This window comes from Phasianus colchicus, chromosome Z, assembly GCF_987193195.1.
Source record: "Phasianus colchicus chromosome Z, bPhaCol1.hap1.1, whole genome shotgun sequence".
Lineage (NCBI taxonomy): Eukaryota > Metazoa > Chordata > Aves > Galliformes > Phasianidae > Phasianus > Phasianus colchicus.
The window spans coordinates 65,279,325-65,300,064 of record NC_143476.1 but is presented as its reverse complement, the minus strand read 5'-3'; the positions used below and the strand labels follow the sequence as shown (position 1 = coordinate 65,300,064).

Genomic DNA, 20,740 nt, shown 5'->3' with positions numbered 1-20,740 from the left:
CCATTTTCTAGTCTACAGAGACTTTTGTCACTGACTTTAACTCAGCAAAATAGTGGAAAGGCTCCTGTTTTGAAAAGATGGTCATACAGCAGAGATAGCTGTTAGCTATGATCTTCCCTTGCATGAATATATTCATTCCTGAAAGCTAAGAGGCCCTATCGTTCTCAGTGTAAACAGCTAAATGAATATAAGAAGTTACTAACTGCTTGATTTCATAGTGTTAAGGTTAAAAGAGAGCCTGCGTTACAAGATTGTCAACTACTTTCCCACAGAATATTTAAATTAGTTCTGGAAGATTCAAGACCATGAAGTACCTTGCTTCCCAATTCAGATGAAGTTCTAGCTCAAGCCTTCATTATTACATACACAATAAGAAGTTATTGAAGGGACATATAAGAAAACAAAGTGAGAATACTTCCAGCATACAAGTTTATTGTGGAAGTTCATTGGCTTCTTACATTAAGGAAAAAATACGCAGACTTCATGTTAGTAACAAAGCATAAGCAAATGCACTGCAAGATGTCAATGTCTTATGTTCTGTTACATTACCTGCCCATCCTGGCCACCTGGAACCAGCTCTTCTGCTGCTAAATTAGCAATTGCATTTAGTGTGGGCTGAATGTCACCAGTAGCCGTTCTTAGGATGTCAGCAACCAAGACAAAGGTAGCTTTGTCCATTACTACTTCTTGGGTATGTTCTTGCAAATACTCTAGCAGAGGTGGGGAAATGGCTTCCAGGAGTTCACGGCGGCGGAGTTCAGTATTCTTCTTACTGATGAAAGAGATAGCATATTAATGCAGAAGATTTGCTCTGTATGCACACCAAATAAAAATAAATTCAGAACACACACGCTCTTTGAGACAGCTAAAAATTACTGAAAGATCAAAATCATTATTCTTCCTTGTTTCTCATTCAGTTAAATGTTGCACACATTTTAAGAAAACAGAGTAAGAATGTATGTATATAGCCTAAAATTGGCATTAAACTTCACAAGAGTAAGTTTTTCATTAACAATGGTAATTTAACCTCCATCTACTGTCTATTCATTCTCTAATTGCAACTACTGAGAGAGACTACTTACACAATTCACTTGAAAATTGTAGCAGCTTCAAAACCAGACAAGCATCAACATCAATACAAGATAAGGGGCTTAAAAAACATTAATTTTAAATTTTTATTGCTATATTTGAAGGTCTAGCAAACAATCTAACTCAAACAATTATCATATACAAGCTTTAAGCAAAAAACAGAAAAGCAAGGACTTCAGATTGATATATAATAATAATACTTACACACCATAAATAATGTATTATCGCATATATTTCAATAACATTAAATTTATCATTAGAGAAAGTTGCACAGACTTTTCTGGACCGTACAAAAAAGAACGTCATATCTCAGTTACCTATAGGCATTTCCATCACCCTGTTGCAGAAGTGTGATGATTTCTGGAACAAAATGTGCAGGGTCTCTAGGACTTAGCAAGTACAGCAAGACCTTTTTTCCATGTTTGTTGGAAATTAAACTGGGCAAGGAAGCATTTAATTCCTGTAGAAATGAATAAACAGCAATAAAACATTAATGAAATAATAGTTTTGAGTCACCAGTAGTTATGTATTTTTTCAAATGCAAAGCTTAGAAAAGGAAAACTGCATACTGTAAGATTCATATCTACTCATGAAATTTTAAAAAAAAAATCATGTTTGTAGAAGCTAAAGAAATGGAAGAAATATTAATGTTTAAGACAGGTTCATCAACATCACTGATTAGAAAACACTATGAAAAAACAAGTTTATTAATACATACAAGTACAAACAGCAACGCATATTCTGGTACATCACAATTGTGTACAGACATGATTTGAGTAGAATTAATAACCTCAGTAGACCAAACATACAAAAGATCATCTATCACATTACTCAAGAGTGATCACTGATACCATCCTGACTTTCAAACAGCTGTATAGACAGTGATGACAGTCCTTGAGAAGGGAAACTCAATCCTAAATTGATCACAGAACATCCAATAGCAAAAAAGATTCCATTAAAAGAACAAATCCAACTTCTGCTGGCAGCACCATCAGTATTACTTGCAGTTTATGTAAGCATTAGCAGAAAACACAGGGCTTTCCCCAGAGACTAGCTGATGGCTAGAAATAAGCATTTTGTAAACTTCAGAATGAGTACCTCATACCCCTGTACAGTAGGAGGGCTTGAGAAGAAATACTTGTGTCGTATTAGTCTGTGTGTACTTGCATTTTTACCCCCTTCTTGACAGACCCCTTCATACAGCAGTGCTTTACACAAGTACTCTCACACCTGTAAGAACTCTGTATACCATCAATTTATTCCTTTTTGAAGTATATATAAATGCTAAAAGTTTAAAAATTGGAGGAGGATTGTACATGGCATTAAGCACTTCCAGCACATTCTATGTGCCACTGCCCTTGAAAACCCCTTCACCACTCTTTCCGCACCATTTCGAAAATTCTTTCAGCAACAGCTCATAAAAGAAACGGAATGATAATGGTTTAAATAACTTCCCCCCCCCCCCCCCCCCAATAAACACTAGGCCTTGTTAGTTGCCTTTGAATCATAAAATATCCTGAATTGGAAGGAACCCACAAGGACCATCAAGTCCAACCTCTGGCTCACACAGGACTAGCCATATTTTGCAGAGCCTTTTTTAACTCCATCAGGAACAGTTTTCTACCATCTGACCGGACCCTCCCCTGACACAGCTCCTTTGAGGGGGAAGAGAAAGGGACAGGTGGTTAGAAGCTGGCAGCAAATGGTAAAAATCTTCATAAACTGCAATGAGCATCATTTGGATGCAGCACTTCATACAGTTTTTTAGTTTTTAACTCAATCTTCATATTCCAACACAGAAGAAAGGCTGTCTAAAGGGGAAGCCCCCTTCTCCTCAGCGTGTACACTGAGATTTAGATCTATGTGTAGTTAATTTTACATGGATGACAGTTATTCAAGTATTTCAAAACTTAGAACAGGTAAAGAAAATACTTAAAGTTTAATACAACCAAATGCAAAAGACTTTGAAATCAAGCTATAATACAGTTAATTAACATAATAAAAACATTTATCTCTAAATCTTGCAAAAGTTCATTTCTCCCACTATTTTTTTGACTCTGATTAATTACGGAATTGCTTTCAGTGCCAGAACTGTAGAAAGTACCAGCAGAAACTCTAAATGACACAACTGCACTCCTTTCAATGGGATATTCTGCCTAACGTTACTTTCTCAGAATATTTCCAACAAGAGCTTACCCACTGAAATCTGCTTGAATCCTAACCTCTGCCAAGCACTCAATATAATTCCAATCATGTATGAGGGTTTAAAGCAACATATATTATCTGGTCCAGGATTAAGGCCGTATAGCTAAGAAATTATAAGAAAAAACTTTCCTTTGAAGCTTTTAGGAGTTTGCAATTCTCCCTTTACCTAAAAAAATTTCCAGCCATTCTTTCAATATAACAAGTGATGCATTTTATAGCATACAAAAAACGAAAACACACAAAAGAAAGAGTTGGCAAGTGTTGCTTTTTCTCTTCCCCAAGTCTGTTTTCTTCACATTAATTCAGCTTTTAGTATGGACAGAGAGTTAAGTTTAAAAGATATTTCAGAAGTCTAATTTAGTTTTAAAGAAAATATTACATTCTCAATTCTTCTATAGAATATACTTCAATATTTGATTTCTTCATGCTTCTGCCTCTTCCTCAGATACTAGCTCTTATTCCCCATCTTAAGAGTTGGTTTTGATCTCATTTGATAAATTTTTCATTTTCCCTGATGTCTTTTTCCGTTTCTTGTCCAGAAAAGCTACTTCTGTGCAAGAATAAGTTGTCTACACATGTTCTCCTTTAGTCCCCTGTCCAGTATGACGACTGAACAGTAAACATTCAGTTATCTGGGATATTATCAGGAAGTCTCAGGTGGTGGAAAAGACACAGATTCTTTAGGTGCTAAGTGACATAGTGGACGATAAAACCAAGCATAACATCTTATCTAATAAACCCTCTGTAGAGCAGAGTGCTTGAAACACCACACAGCGATCTTGATGCAAGATAGCTTTCATTTGTCAGGGCCTATTTGTTTGGAACTTGCCCAAAGGTATTAAATCATTCAGTGGACTCTGGAAACCAGCTGTGATCACAGGTTCTATAATGGAGAATCATAAGTCACCTCCACAGTGCAATGCTTTCACTTTACCACACTTCAGAGAAAGGGACTCTGAGAAGAATTTCCATGGTAGGGTAAACAAACTCAATACCTCCTGCACAAAGTTCCAAGCAAAAACAAAGCAAGCCTTGTCATTTTCTCATGAAAGCATCATGCAAAGAATTTCCCTCATTTTTAACTCCCTGCCACTGGCTCTCAATTCACACGTATCATAAATGTGATGAAACCCACTGCATGAGCATGGCTTTGAGCACATTACAACCTATATATCAATATTATTTTATGTTAGAATTAGTTGTGCATTGTAAAGCCCTTTTTCTCAGTGTGAAAACAGTAAAAACAACTTAAGTAATAAGAATTGTATGTAAGTGGGGCTTAAGTAAAAATACGTTATGAAAATTCGTAAGAAGGGAGCAAATGGGACATTCCAAAAGGAAGTAAGTGCAGACAGGATTATACTACTGTTATGTTTATTGTGTAATTACATGCAGTTGCTGCGAAGCAGCTGAATTGCTCTCACGTTTCAAACACCTATATCCGCTTTAGAGATTAGATAAATATTTCAAGGATTTTTATCCCAAACATTAGTTATCATTTAACTATCAACATACTAAGTAAAATGTCAAGCTTTGATAGTTAATGTAAGCCTATGGCTTTAACATCCAACCAAGAGTCTCCAAGTATTTATTTTTGTAAAAAGTTTTGTTTACGCTGCAGTCAAACATGTTGCCATATTTCTGTACTGCCATACCACCAACATCCCATCTGACATCATGGATGAACATAATAAAGTTGGAGGCATTACTTTCAAAGCAGCACATGGACCATGAGAGCTTAAACTTACGACAACGTATCTTAATTTAAAGAGATTCAAGTCATCCACTAGCCTGGATGAACATGTACGATTCTTAGCAAGTAATGAATCTAACTTAAATTCAAATTCAATAAATAAATGCAGAGAAAATGCTGAGTTCTTTTATGACAAGAAAAAAGTGACAAAGAAATAAAGTTGGAAAGGACTTAAATAATTTCTAAAAATTGGATGGATTTTTACTGTCATACTCTTGTACAATGAAAAATGAGATAATACCTGATACACTGTTTTAGGAAAAAATAATTACTTACAGTTATAATTAACTGTTTCACAAGTTTAGTATCGTCGATGCAATCAAATGCTGCCAACAAAACCAAATGAGAAAATTCACCCTGCAAAGATGGGAACAGAATACTTCAGTGACACAGTTGATTTCTGTGAACAATTCATTTTGAACCAACACTTAAGACAGTTCAACATGACCTGAGCATACAAGCTAATTCTGTCTACTGGCAAAGAATGAGAAGCCTAACAAACCTGAAATCCAGGTTTCAGAGAAGCCTGTTCCTAAAAATGTAGATTAATTTGATCTGCCATTATATGCTGCTATATTGCTTCATCATATGCTAGATATTAACCCAATCCAACTGTATAATCATCTGAAATCATAGGATTCGCTCTGCTGGAACAATGTATTCAGATTTTCTTTCACAGAAATATGGAATGGTTTGGGTTGGAAAAGCTCCATTAGTTTGCACTTGGACACTGAAATGATGACCAAACCTTTTGAGTGTGACTGTCTAGCTAATTCCTTATTCACCCAGTGGATCATCCATCAAATTCATGTCTCTCCATTTTGGAGACAAGGATGCTTTGCACAAGTACAGGCAGATAATACCATCTGCTTATCAACCAACATTGTAAGCTCTGCCATAGATGGTAAAAATTTTCAGGAAACTTTTTTGCCCTTAGTGAAGCCATGTTGGTTGTCACCAATTATCACTCTATCCTATGTGCTATGGCACAGCCTCCAGGAGGTATAGGGCTGAGAATAATGAGCCTTTAGTTCCCCAAGTATTCTTTCTCCTTTCTAAAAATAGGGTTATGTTTCTCATTTCCAGTCACGGGAAACTTCACTGGAGAGCTTCAGCTTCTCAAATATGATGGATACAGCTGACTAAGCTTATTCTCCTGTTCCCTCAGGACTCTTGGATGCCAATCATCAGGTCCCATGGATTTGTGAACATCTAGGTTCCATAGATGGTTACAAAGCTGATCCTCTTCCATAGTTTGTTTTCCTAGTCCCTGTCTTTGTTTGCTGGGATTCGAGTAGTGTGGCTAGGACACTTTCTGATGGAGACTGGGGCAAAAAAAGTAGTTCAGCACTCCAGCTTTCTCTATATGCCAAATAGTCTCTTGATTTCTTTTGGAGAAGGCATCCTGACATTTCTGTGTAACTTTCATTGTTAGGACGCATAGTTCTTAAGAGCAGAGGAGGTGAGCCTTGAGTATCAGCTAGCTTTCTTGGGACACCCATCTCTCCAGGGCTTTATCCCAATACACCCTACCAACCAGATCCTTGAAGAGACTGAGAAGTCTTCTACAGTGCATTTGCTTAAAACAGAAATGAAATACATATATAGTTCTGTAGAGCATGTATCTAGCAAAGTCAAATCTACACAGCACAGGCATAACCCAATTCATTTGCATGTCAGTGAGATTATATAAGGGTGACGTTAAACCTTCAATAATCCAAAACTTTTAACTGATATTCAACCAGTTTCTGATTTCTGTACACATACTTTGGTATGTGAAAAATCAAATAACATTACTTAGGCTAGTGGTCTTCAAAGTGGGGTGTGCAAGACAACCCACTGGGGTATGAGAAAAATGTTCTTGTACCATTTGAAAGTAAGAGATACTTTTGAAATTGCATTTCTCATCTTTTTTAGTTTTAAAATGTGTATGTTATTATGTATCTGTTATATCACTACAATTACACTAGTCATTATTAAGAAATAAATGTACATAGTAGGGATAGGGTTGATCAAAAAAGCCTGGAGACTACTGACTATGCTATTAGTAAACAAAACACAGCAGCATCCATAAGGGAAGAAATCTAAGAAGAGATTTTTTTTTTTTTGGCAGGTGTAACAATAGTGCTGTGCAAAACTACAACTGCTACTCTGTGCCACAATCTCCAATCATATCCCATCCCTGGGGGTGCTCAAGGCCAGGCTGGATGGGGCCTTGAGGAATTTGGTCAAGTGGAAGGTGTTCTTGTCCACAACAAGGGATTTGGAACCAAATGATCTTCAATGGCCACTTCTAATCCAAACTATTTTCTGTTTCCACAGCTCTTACACAAAGTAAATACAGACTTATTCCATTATATATCAGTTCAAGATTAGTTCATTTTGAAGCTCCCAAGCTTAAAGATCTGTTACACTTTTTCTTTAAAATAAAAAACATGCTCAAATAACCTTACTAATGACATCCCTGGCACATATTAAATTTTAATCTCTATGCAGAAGAGGAAATATTTCAGTCACAACAAACTGACCAAGGAGTAATAAAGACAAAGTATAAAGATAGGCTTGAAGATACCTGCTTTCTTTCTGTCTCAAACAACTAATTCTCCTATACATGAATTAAAGAGCAAAGCACTACAGAATAAACAATTACAATTTACTCTGCTGCCTGAAGTAATAATACTGCATGTAGTGCATACAATGAAGCTTCTCAGTGTCTTCAAGTATCTTACTATAAGCTGCTGATTATTTCAGACTATTTAGTACACCATCACTATTGCAAACGTAATTCTGGGATCTCACAGCTGCTTCCAGTAGCGAAGAACACAAACACACACACAAAAACAGCCTTTAACCATACAATAGTTATTTCTGATATATTTTTACTCATAACTAATGAACACTCACCGTAGCTATTTTTTCAATGTATGTCTTCATAGTTTTCACAATAACTTTTCTGTCCTATCCAAAAAGGAAAGAAACTCAAGTGAGCTCATAATGCCAGTAACTCTGAAAAGCGTACTGTTATTTATTCCTTCAAAAAGACAACTTCTACTTTGCTTCCTAAAACTAAGAACAGTCACTGAAGTTCAACATTTGTACTATGTCAGCACCTAAAAAACAATGTAAAGGGTTAAATCTGAGTTTTTCCACACTACAGTCTCAGAAACATTCTGTGAGGTACCTACATGTTTAGTCCAGGAACGGGAGATCCCAGAAAAATTAACTTCAAAAAATCTACATACAACCACTTATTTTCTGTCACTTACTTACAGAATAGGAATGCCTCTTTGTTTGGAAAGAAGCCTAATCAACATGACCAGAAACTCTGAAGCGGAGATTCTACTTGCAAAATCACTCCATTGCCTCTCCACTCACCTCCCTTTCAACTTCCAGCAACTGGAACATGTTGCTTAGAGGGAGCTGGGGAAGTGGGCTAGGCAGGCGGGGTGTCTCCTGTGACACTGATTAGGGACTTCTTCCAACCTTCCTCATCAGTCAGGTCTGTCTGACTGTGACAGGGCAGGGGATCTACTACCTTTCTGGGGTATTTTCCCAGACCCTTCCCTCTGGTAAGCCAGCGAGTCACTCCACCAGTCGATCTCCCGCTCACACTCCCTGATTGTCCCAAGTCTCATCCTTGAGTTCCACCACCAGGCTGAGCAGCTCGTCTACCTGCTCACACCTCACACAGGTGGAGTCCCTGCCACTCTCCCTGGGCAGCAGCAGGCTCAGGCACTCCCTGCAGCCAGAGACCTGAATAGCGATATTTCTTGGCAAGCTCTCTGACTGGGTTACCACAACCTTCTTAGAATAAGCCCGCTGTCCAGTGGAGACCATGGTTCGGCCCGTGGTCTCAGAGACTACCAAGGAAAGCCAGTCTCCTGAGCAAGGAGGGACCAAAGCTTACAATTCTCACCACTAGACCCACCTCCCACATGCACAGATGTAGCACCCTATGGGAAGTGTGGGCTGTGCTCACTGAACCTCCCCTTTCTCAGTAAGAGAAACAATGGTTTCTCACCTGCTGTGTTTTCTTTGAAGCTATTTAAAGCTTATTATCAGGTGTGAAGGTTAAGGGCAGGTGTTTAAGCTGTGCCGCTAACCTGCCAACTCCACCTCTGGTGACTCAGAAGCCTGCCCACAAGCTGCCAGCTCCCCAGCACAAGCGTGGTGCTGTTGTTAGCCTCAAAAAAGCCTTAGAAAAGCCTTAAAAAGAGCTTTTTGGTTGGTCTTTTTACTCCAGATCCCTTGCCAGCGCAGACTTACCTGCTCAGAAGCTAGTCTCCACAGCAAATGCACTTGACGGTTGGACTAGATGATCTTATAGGTCATTTCCAACCTTGGGATTCTATGATACACTTGCTTATGTATACTTACACTTGCTTATGTAAGTGAGATAGGATTACTTGTAAATAGAAGAACCTATGTGAACAGTAATGCAGACTAGGTCTAAGATCAGATTAATATCAAATACATTAGGTAGAAAGGAACTAAATATTACCTTGGGGGTACCATGCCATAGACAGTGCATTGCTACTCTGGCTCCATCGTGAGTGTGCGCCAGGTAGATGACAGCCTCTCTGATAGCTTCTATCATTTCCTGAGGAAGAAAAGGTGATTAAGTAAAAAAAAGAACAACCACCTGTGCAATTTTTCATGCGAGACATCAAAACAATTTTTGCCCAGAACACTAGAGAGAATATTACCAGGTCTACAGAACCACTCATTGCCTTGACTTACAAAAAAATAGCCTCCAAAAGATCACCAAAGACTATAAATGACACAAGTCTGCCCACTCCAAAACTACACTATGTACTGTTTTGAACTAGAACCAAGCTTGTCTGTTGTTCTATTAGTGAAAATTCTCAGAATGGTGCTCAGATATTAAAGAGACATCTACAACTATTAATTTAGGGGAAAAAACCACCACGAGGACATACAGTTCATTTATACACACAGGACATCAGCTAGATAACATGAAGAACTAAAAGTCATTTAAATATCAAAAGTCCCTAGAAAGTGCTCATTCACATAACTTGCATCACTAATTACGTGCAGAGGCACAGACAGCTCTACAAAAAGAGTTTCCAAATGATGACATTTGCACAAAAACAGAATTAAATTCAACAACTTTTGCATGAAGAGATTATTCAAGTGGGACCAGGACCGCACAAAAATAAAAACAAAGAAGAGACACATTCTTACTCCTCTTGGAATAGAAGAGCATTGTTAATTCAGAACTATTTTCTGTTGAATTACCATAGAAACTATACTCAAAAATCCTGAATTAAGTGAAATATCGATTTAGACTAGGCCACGAATAATCTACCTCACTACTCTTATCTTTGGCTTTGTTCATCACAACAAGGAGCTCAGTCTAGGAGAAAATAGGAGACACACAGCAAGTATGGAAAGTTCCACGTGGCTTGGATTCAGATGGTGCTGAGCTGCAGAATGAGGATGATGGACAGTGCTTGGAAACAGGTTAAACTAGGTGAGGTACTATTGCATTAGTGTGAAAGCTCACTGTAACTAAGTCTTTGTATAACACCATTGCCCAGTCACCCATCTGGAATCATCAGATGTACAAGGCTGGCATTTCAGTGTATTTTCTTTTAGTGGCAACGCTTTCATAATATAATTTAAAATATTTCATTGAAAGGCAAAAGAAAACAAAATACAACGAAAGAATACTTACAGATCTTTGTTTTGGAAGAGCATGAGTGAAAAAGTCCAGAAATACTTTATGTACCAGTGAGTGTTTTATCACAGCCTCTCTGTATTTGGAAAGAAGAAAATAAGTAAAGCCCTTCAAAAGCAATAGTTCTAACAGAAATTAGCACTTCTTCCTCTGTATTTCCAAAAAAAGAAAAAGCACGGTGTGCAAAAAACATATATGACGTGTATGATGTTTAGTATTTACAATGGGTGGGAAATTCCACCAAGAGTAATAGATTCAAAAATCTAACAAGATATTTTATCTTAAAGACCACTCAAGAAGTTTATTCAGGCATACCACATTCTTTAGAGTTTGACCAATTGATTTGCCAGGTGCTTCATAAAACTTAAGATACTTATCACAGCGCTAAGGACAAAATCTTCGTTTCTTGCTACCCAATGCAGAAATATTACAGGTGAAAGAGAAGCAGTGGGTTAGTGTTATTCTTATACATCATCTATATACATCAGCAGGTGTATACAAGTATCACCACCTCAAAAACAAATAGATGCATAGTAGATTGACACCTGTAAATCAGTTTCGGTCCTTACTTTTGTGCCATTGGTGTAAGTATCTGCTTCATTTCATCTAGGATGGCCTCTCTCTTCTCAGGCTGAGCTTCTAACACTTTATCCAGTGTTGGGACAATTGGTGTCTGAAATGAATGTCCATTAAGAATTTTAATTATACCCTTCCCAATGCTAGAGTTCATAGAAAATGCCTTAGTCCCTTGTCAATCAGCAATATCACAAACAAACAATCAGTGTAGCTACTTTGTGTATGTCAAACTATAGACAAAAATACATTTACAGATCTGTGTAATTGCCACTAGGAAACAAAGCCACTTCTATGGTCTGAACTGTTTTCTGGCAATTAAAGCCAGCTCTTCATGAGGCTGGCAGGTATCTGGTAAAAATCACACTAAATTGGCAGTGTGTTTTTAAAGAAAAATTTTGCAAGATAGCATACATAGATGTCAGAGGGCAATGCATCAATGAACTAAGTTGGAGGTACAAGAAATTTCAGGCCAAGAACAGCATGGGAAAGGAATACTGCATAAATCTTCTATATACCAAAGTTTCCAGGTATCTAGTCTAAACACATGCACTGTAAAACTTAATTTCTAAGGTTGTATAAACCCAGAAAAATTACAGTCCATAAATAGAGTAAGCTATTTGTGCTAAAGTGTTGTTAAATCTTTTAATTAAACTTGAAAACAATTTTGTACTTAGTAGAAAATATTTATTTCTCCATTAATAGGAAACAAAAATCTGTAAGTCAGCAAGGAAAAAGAAATACTAGGTCAAAAGAAAGGAGGTAGTACATTTTAAAAGATCTACCACTATCTGCAAGGTATATGCATCTAAATGGTTTCAAGAGTTTGGACTCAAACCCAATAGTATGGAAAAAGAAAATAAACCAAAATTGCATGTTGTATACAGAAACAAGTGCATCTTGCTCATGCTCAGTTCTCATAGTATAAGATAGTTTTAATGTAGAAGCCACCTACAGCATTAATGGGGAATTAAATCAAAATCTTATCTCACTAAGGATGACTATTTCAGGCTAGATACTGTAACAACACCAACTAAGCCAAGAGAGCAGTGAGGTGCAGGAACAGGCTTCCCCAAGAGGTTGTGGATGCTCCATTCCTGAAAGCATTCAAAGCCAGATTGGATGGGGCCCTGGGCAGCCTGGTCTAGTACTAGATATTGAGGTTGGCTGCCCTGTATGAGGCTGGGAGGCTGGAACTTCATGATCCCTGAGGTCTATTCCAACCCAAGCCATTCTATGATTCCATGATAAACACTGGACTGCAGAAAAAGCTTGTACATGAATGTATTTCACGTAGCTCAAGCTGAAGAATACAATCTTAAACTATAGCAGGTTAACCTGCATTTCTGTATAACTTTTAGAAACGTGCAACTTATTCACGCATTTACATATGATAAATTAGAATGCATTTGGACACAGACAGGAATTTTACTGGAGAATACTTTGGATAGGAAGGTATCAATAACACAAGGCATTAGATGACAGAACACCTTAAAACAAAAGGAATAAGTCACCTTGTAAACCTGAAAAGTATTTCCATATAGTTCTTCTGTTAGCATATTTCTCTGTTCCAGAATGGCTTTGTCATTATATGCATATTCCACTACAGCAGATGCTTCAGCATGACGGAGCATTTTTTTCACGTGACCTTTAAAACTTTTTATTATTTCAGCAATTTGTTGTTTTGTTCTGTTTCACAGGGAAAGATTGATAGCAGGAGTTGAAACATTAGGGAGGATATGACTTAGCAGTAGCTTTATTTCTGAAAGACTACGTAGGTGATAAGTATAAGCAGACAAACCAAGGGGGAATAATCTTTATGATATTAACGAAAATATGTAGAGAAAGGCAGGCATCCACAAAAGTTATAAAGGATGATCAAACGTATGTAAGAGAAGAAACCTGTGAATAACTACAGAAGGATAACTTCCTGAAACACTATGCTTCAGCGAATACAGTCTTTACAGTCCAACTGTTACTTATAAAATGCACAAAGCACATATTTGAGGGCTTTACCTGCATGTTTTCCTTAGTGATATGTATTGCTGTACCTTTACTTCTTGACAAAAAGAAAATAGCTATAGGAAATACCAAATACTCCTTTCTCATCACTGTTACAAACACGCTCCCAGAGACATAGCCCTTTTAAAATCATCATTTTAATAGATAGAGAGGAGCATCATGCTGGAAATCAAAGATGCAAGATAAATAAACAAATTCACTTCATACTCACCCATACATAAGAAACTTTTTCACAATATTCCTGGAATATTTTGACTTACTCAACTCCACAAGGCTATCTAGAAAAAGGGGAAAAACAATCAGCTCACTTTGATTTTCCTTTATATCAACACTTAAGTAGTGGCTTTGGGTTTTGTAGTGCCTTTCAAGACCTCACTGGGAATAATACATCCTGTCACCATAAAGTTAACAGTGCTTATGAAAAAACAGCACAATATCATACCGGTAAAAGGCAGATGGGGAAAAAATACCTTTTAACTCTTCAAATGTCTCTTGTCTTTGCTTGTCATTACCATATTGAATAAAGCACTGGATCACTCGAGTTGAATCATGTGCAAATGCTAGCTGCAGGACAGAAATGTTCCATTACTCTAGAGTATTTGTATGATACTACACACCAAATTTATTTTAACATTTTATCTCCAACAGAGCTTTATGCCACAGGCAGCACATAATACCAATCACAATAATCACCTGCTAAAGCGTACTAATTTTTGAAGTGCTTTTATTACTTTAAAAATATTCTATAATACAACACAGAGAATGTTTGCAATCGCTGCCAATTAAGAATACCTGTTACATATACGAAATATTAAATACTGAATAAAAAATCATTTTTTCTTGTGTTCTATGGAATTTCAGAATGAACGTTACCACACAGTTTCAATTCGGCATGGCACATCAAGAACCACTTCAGGATCCAGCAACATACATTTCCAGGTAAATTTAGATATTCTGTGAATTAACTGTACTAAAGCATTCTTTCGGTTTTGTATCAAGACAATACTTCTGCAATGCACTATCATGAAGCAGCAACTGGAACTCTGAGTGGCTGATTGTAAACTTCATTTTAAATGAGCTTCTTTCAACTTGGCAAAGCATCCCTGTGCTATTGTCCTCAAATGTAAGAGCCAAATGCAGCCTTTCAATCCCTTTTTTAAGACTTAAAGCTAAAATAACATTTTCTATAGCTTTTGGAAGAATGGGTTAGTACTGAATTATATAAACAATTCACCATTTTTAAAAGGAGCTTCCATGAACTCTGCAGGTTATACAGCATTTGTTAAGTGGCATTAGCTTTCCTTACATTTTTGATTTTTCCATGAAGTAGTTTTTGTAGCTCATTCATCAGCTTTTCCCGCTTCTCTTTATCACATTTCTTTCTACAGGAAGAGAAGTAAAGCAACCTTAAGGAAACTGCATTTTCATAGTTTGAGTCAGTTCTATCTCTATGTTAAAAAGCATTAAAACATATTATGAGATTAGCTCCTGCTAATCCACATTTACACTGCCATTAATTAAAATTGAGACATAAAAAAAGTGGCTTTAGTGCCTAGAAACCAAACCAGATACTCATACTTTAAAGTCATTTTCTTAGTAACAACATAATTAGTCAAGAAACTCAATTCTGCAGTCACAACTGTTAGTGCCACTAAGATACAGAAGATCCTTAAGTGCCTTACAGCCAAATCTAGAAAATATTCAATTAGAGCACAGCAAAATTAATTCCTCTTTCTGTCATAAGACCACAGTCCTGAATTACACTTGCCCAAAGAACACTACCCTCCAGAAAACTCTAAAAACCTCAATAAGCTTGCAGTGATCCTACTGCAAGATTAGACAAAATCTGTGATTCATAATTCAAAAAGCAAGACAAATCATCAAACATCTTAGCCTAAAATATAGGTGAAAAATCCAGATATTTCTATAATTATGAAAGATCACACCTCGCTTGAAGTCTCTGAAGACTTGCATGTAACAGTGTCATTCAGTGACAGTTCCACAGTGAAAATACAGCTTCACAAAAGCTACCAAAAGAAAGTACTGCAACTTATGACAATGAAAGACAAAAAAAACATTACCTTCTCACGCTCTCCCATATTTGCTTTGATTTTACAATTATGTCATAATTACTTTTATCATTAAGTTGTCTGCTTTGCTTTAACTCCTTCTTTTTCTTTTTGAAGTCATTCCATTTAGGCTTCTTAGAATCTGACTCTGAAAACGGAAACATTTATTTTCTATAGTTCAGAACAAGAGAGGAGCAAGGGAATCCTTTAAGTATGAGCTATGTAACTCTTTGACTTCAATTCCTAATGTGCCAGGAGCTTTGTCTGCATTTTCCCAGCACAAATATTTCATAAACATGCTAAGCTGGTAGTTTCTAGTTTTAGAATATCAGAAGAACAAGGCAAACAATGATTTTTCTCCTCAAAGCTCACTCAAAGGATGCACTGCAAACATCTTCACAGCTTGAACATTCACCCTAGATGTACCTACCACTCTGTGACTGTACAGACCCAGTGAATCCTCCCTTTGGCTTTTCCATACAATCCTTTACATCCCTTTACAAGGTACCTCAAAGACCAACCAGTTCCAACTCCCTGCCGTGGACAGGGCTGCCGTCCACTAGATCAAGCTGCCCAGGCTACCATCCAACCTAGCCCTGAACATCACGAGGGATTGGGCATCCACAGCTTCTCTGGGTGAGGGCCTCACCACTCCAAGCAACAAATTTCTTTATTATTCTTTATTTTATTTTTATACTGTGGAGCATACACGGAAACAGTGCTCCAGGTGAGGCCTGACCAGGGCAGAGTAGAGGGGAAGGAACACCTCCTTTGACCTGCTGGCCACACTCCTTTAAATGCACCTCAGTATGCCACTGGCCTTTCTGGCCACCAGGGCACACTGGCTCATCACCAACCCGTCATCCACCAGGAGGTCCTTCTCCACATTCTGATGGCATATGAATTACTTAAACTCAATACTGCACCTTTATGTTTGACGTCAAGACAGCTCATAACTTAACTGTTGGTTTTCATGATTTCAGTGCCACATTTAATCATTCATTACACAGAAGAGACTAAATCTAAACTTGGAGTTACTGAGTCAATTAGGAAAGGTGATTGCAAGGTGGGGGCTGAGGAAGCCAAACCAGTATAAAGTGCATATCAAAATCTCATTTTCATCTAAGTCAGCCTTTCAAAAAAAAAAACAAACAAAAAAAAACCAGTCAATCTACTCACCTCTCTCTGTGCTATCCTGGTATTTCCTCTTCTTTGCAAGCTTTTCTGATTGCTGTCTATTCTTGACTTGTCTGACACTAGCTCTTCCAGGTCTTAAATTTCCTTTCATAGGCTTTTTGGAAATGGTTTTAGGCTTTTCCTCCTCATCTCCTTTACTATGAAAAGTCTTTGAAGGAACTGAATCTAATAAAAAAAATCCACAAATTAAAATATGACCCTAGAACCACTGTTGCTTCAAAGTAACAAATAACTATTAAAACAAGAATCAGAATCAGACTACCTTCCCATACCACATTGTTTTTTTTGCTTCTCAAAGCCAGTGTTTTTGTTTTTTTTTTTTTGCAGTCCCCTCCTCCCCTCCTCCCGCCCTGTTTTACCAGGAAGTTTTGTCTCATCCAAGCATTGTTTTTAGTCTACAACATAAAGGTCCAGATATAAAAAAGATTAATCTGAATTAAAGATACCAAAATCACAAGTGCCACAATGCCCCTTCACAGTTTACGGTCAGAGCTGTTTTGACATCAGTTCTGACCATATTTGAGTATGTTAGATAGTTAAATAGATATTATCTCAATTCTAATCCATAGCACTTCACACAATATGGCTTCTCTAGTAATTCTTGGTTTTTAAATGGAGGAAAGCAAAGACCAGAATAAAAAAAAACATCAACAACTTTCTATTTTTAACAAGACTATTTTAGCTCAACCAAATACAGCTGAAGGGCTTACAATCCTTTAGCTTTATTTTTTTCCAAATCGTTTCATCTTACCATTAGTATATTTTTGAACGTGACACAGAATCATAACATGGCTGAGCTTGGAAGGAGCCTCTGGGTCCATCTGCTCCATCCCCTGCTCACATAGAGTTACCCAGGGCGGGCTGACCTGCACAAAGTGCAGCTGGTTTTTGAAGGTCTCTAACAGAGACCCCACAACCTCTTTGGTAAGCCTGTCACTTGCACAGTAATGAATTGCTTCCCCATGTTCAGATGGAACCTCCTGTGATCCAGTTTTTGCCCACTGTCTCTTGTCCAGGCACTACTGAAAATACCATGGTTCTTCTTCTCTGCACTGCCCCTTGGGGTATCTATGGGCACTGAAAAGACCCCCTCTGAGACTTCGACTCTTCAGGCTAAACAGTCCCAGCTCTCCAAGCTTCTCCTCACAGCAGAGGTACTCCAGTCTCTCCGTCATCACGGTGGCCCCTCACTGGACTCTTTTCAGTATGCCTACATCTCCTTTCTACTGGGAGCCAGAAGCAGACAAAGGACTTGTTCTCAGCGTTGCTAAGACAGCAGCTGAAGAAGCATGCCTCCTGATGTGCTGACAACACTGCTTAACAAAGCTCAGGATATCACTAACTTGTTTTGCTGCAAGGGCACACAGCTGGCTCATAGTTTCACTTATTGCCAACTGGAACAGCAATACTTCTCCCATACAGCACAGCTTTCCATTGGGCTTTCCACAGCATGTCCTGATGCTGTTCCTCCCCATCTGCAGAACTCTACGCCCAACTTCATGAGGTTACTGTCAGCCTCTTCCTCCAGTCTGTTCAGGTCCCTCTGGATGACAGTACAGCTTACCAGTGAATCAGTGACCCCCCTGCTTTTGTGTTACCCTCGAGGTTACTGGAAGTGCACTCTAATCTATCATCCACATTAACAAAAATGCTGCACAGCCCTGGCTGCAGTATGGACACTAGAGCACTCTGCTCATCACTGGCTTCCAATCAGACTTCACACTACAGATACCACATTTTAGCTCTCAGCATCGCGTCAGTTCTCACTACTCATCCAGTACTTTGATCAGCTTATCTGTGAGGATCTCGTGGGAGATGGTGCCTTACTGAAGCCCAAACAGACCATAGGCACCGTTTTCCCCTCAGTCCACCAGGCCAGTCGTTTCATCATAAAAGCTCATCAATTTGGTCAAGACAGAAATAAAGTACAATAACCGTTCAGTCAGAACTCCCACGAGGAAGCTTTTGTTTCCTTACCGTCATCTTTCTTAAACTTCCTTTTTCCACGCAGCTGTTTTCCACGAGATACTTTTCCGCTCTTTCCTGGAAACTTCTTGTTATTCCAGGCTTTCATCGTGACAATCCTGCAAACGGAGAAAGAAACAGAGCTACACGGATCCTACACCGCTAACGACGCAACGCGGAGAGAGACGAATCACGACCCCGGAAGACGCAGCCCGGCCCTGACCGCGCCGCTCAGCCCGTTCGTTCCCCAGTGGCACCGCCGGACGGCGGCAGGCGCCCGCAGTCCAGCGCCGGGCTCGGCTAGCGAGGCCGCGGCTGGCTGGGCCCGCACACCCCCGCCTCCGATCCCCGCGGCCAATCCCGGCGTCGCACCCAACTCGCGGAGGGTGGCGGGCGCCGCAGCCCCGCTACTGAGGACGGCTTTACGTCCTACCTCACCGGCTCCTCCCTGTCCCGCCCGTGCTCGCTCGCTACACGTGCGCCGCTCGCTACTGCCGCCGCCGGGCCTTACAGCGGTGCGCGCCACCAGCATTGGCTCTCCCGGACGATGTCGCGCGACAGTGTCGTAACAGGAGGTGCCCCGCCGTAAAGCGCCGTGCGGAAATGGCGGCACGCCTATGCGTCCCTCCTCGCGCTCGGCGCGACTGAGCTCATATGAGCTGCTGCGCAGCGATGGGGGGTAGCAGCCGTGCGGGAGAACGGCAGGCGGGGCTGTTGTCCCAGCTGTGCCGGCCTTGCGGGGTCGTGCCCGGCTCTTCGCGGGACCTTCCGGCTGCGGTCCGTTGCCGTAAAGCGGCGCTTGTCTCACCTGTGCCCGTGGCTGTGAGGGGAGGTCGGGGCGCCTCCGTAACGCCTCCCGTAAGGCGCTCAGCTGAGGAGTGGCGTGGAGAGAAAGTGCTTGATGGAGTAAGGCTGATGTGCAACCTGGGTTTAGAGGGGAAATACTGGGGGTGGGCGGGTGGTTGGACTGGCTGATCTTGGTGGTCTTTTCTAACCTTGGTGATTCTGTGATTATTATTATTATTTTTTTTTTCTGTGCAGGTGGTGACGGTGGTACCTCCGAGAAAGCCTGTGAACACTTCCGAACAAAAGAACAGCCGTAGGTGGAATAATGCAGCTGTTTTCCCGCAGCTCGGAATGCTGACAACACACACATAAAAATAATATGAAAATGGAGAGCGTGGTCTGAAATCTGGCCCAAACCAAGGATGACACACAAACACTGTGTGGTTCTGAATGCTCTGCATCACTCTTTGAAAGCCCATACGCGCAGGTCTTCACATCAATTATCTGTTTTTTGGTAGCTTCTCTTCAAGAATTAAGACAATTAAGACCAAAAATACATTGCTGCATTTATTTCATTGCTATCATACAAACACCTCCCACAGAATAAGGCAAGTGTCAGCCAGAGACTTCAAGTCAGTCAGTTTACAAATTCAAACATCCATCATTTTTACAAAATAGTTACAGTTCTTTAAAGTTCTTCAGGTACCTTAAAACAGGTTGCAGTTGATGATAGTTCCTTACCTAGTCCAGTCAGGATGTTCCCACATATATTCAGAGTTGGTAGGGATGTTCCCATGCCTTCTTTTAACTTCCTTTTAATTTTTTAATTTTTTTTTTTTTTTAAATTTCTTTTGGGCGCTGTTCTGATTTCATGGAAATAAAAATGATTAAATGAAAAAAAAAAAAGAAAATTCAGGGATATGATTTTGCAATTTGTGTAAAACATACTTAATGTGGAAACAATCAGCCTCTGTCTCTCATAGGAGTCTGATTTCAAGATCCAAATTTACATTCATATTCTTCTAAAATTGTGATTGACTCACATAACTGTTATTTCCAACTTTATCACAAGCATGTTTAGGGATGTGCTTGAAAATGTGTTTCTACTACTTTTTAAGCAAAAAGAAGAAAGCACTTATTTGGTTATCAAGAACAAGCAGATTGTCAAAAGTAATGTGTTCTACTCTAAAGCCACAGACTGGAGAAGATTGTACAGCATTTTCTTTTGTTAGTACATTCTCATCCACACTGATTTGCTTGTGGAATAAATTTGCTGTAACAGAAGCAGTGCTGGCCATTTTCAGCATCTAAAAATATTTTGGCTCTGTGACACAATAAATGTAGTCTTTGCATTAAAGCAATTAAAGGAAGACCTCAGTA

The 20,740-nt window shown here is 39.1% G+C and overlaps 2 protein-coding genes across 4 annotated transcripts in view; one reads left to right on the top strand and one right to left on the bottom strand.

Moving 5' to 3' along the window:
* The window catches only part of PUM3 (pumilio RNA binding family member 3), a 26,460-nt gene extending 7,310 nt beyond the window's left edge, over positions 1–19,150 (bottom strand). Inside the window, exons 1-15 of one of the 3 annotated variants that reach the window (XM_031610453.2) lie at positions 18,947–19,150; positions 18,587–18,693; positions 16,592–16,774; positions 15,425–15,560; positions 14,650–14,725; positions 13,814–13,907; positions 13,555–13,621; positions 12,836–13,010; positions 11,318–11,421; positions 10,746–10,824; positions 9,549–9,647; positions 7,952–8,005; positions 5,324–5,404; positions 1,407–1,549; positions 550–772 (exon numbers count right to left, since the gene is read on the bottom strand). In XM_031610453.2, the coding sequence (XP_031466313.2) occupies positions 550–772; positions 1,407–1,549; positions 5,324–5,404; positions 7,952–8,005; positions 9,549–9,647; positions 10,746–10,824; positions 11,318–11,421; positions 12,836–13,010; positions 13,555–13,621; positions 13,814–13,907; positions 14,650–14,725; positions 15,425–15,560; positions 16,592–16,774; positions 18,587–18,683 (1,611 nt within the window). In that variant the 5' untranslated portion in view covers positions 18,684–18,693; positions 18,947–19,150. The remainder of the gene's footprint in view (positions 1–549; positions 773–1,406; positions 1,550–5,323; positions 5,405–7,951; positions 8,006–9,548; positions 9,648–10,745; positions 10,825–11,317; positions 11,422–12,835; positions 13,011–13,554; positions 13,622–13,813; positions 13,908–14,649; positions 14,726–15,424; positions 15,561–16,591; positions 16,775–18,586; positions 18,694–18,946) is intronic. The other 2 variants (XM_031610451.2, XM_031610450.2) reach the window with 2 other exon arrangements.
* On the top strand, positions 19,150–20,740 carry LOC149913046 (uncharacterized). The gene is made up of 2 exons (XM_090131142.1): positions 19,150–19,480; positions 19,616–20,740. Exons 1-2 carry the CDS (start codon positions 19,229–19,231, stop codon positions 19,730–19,732), a joined length of 369 nt encoding a protein of 122 aa, XP_089987268.1. The 5' UTR covers positions 19,150–19,228; the 3' UTR covers positions 19,733–20,740.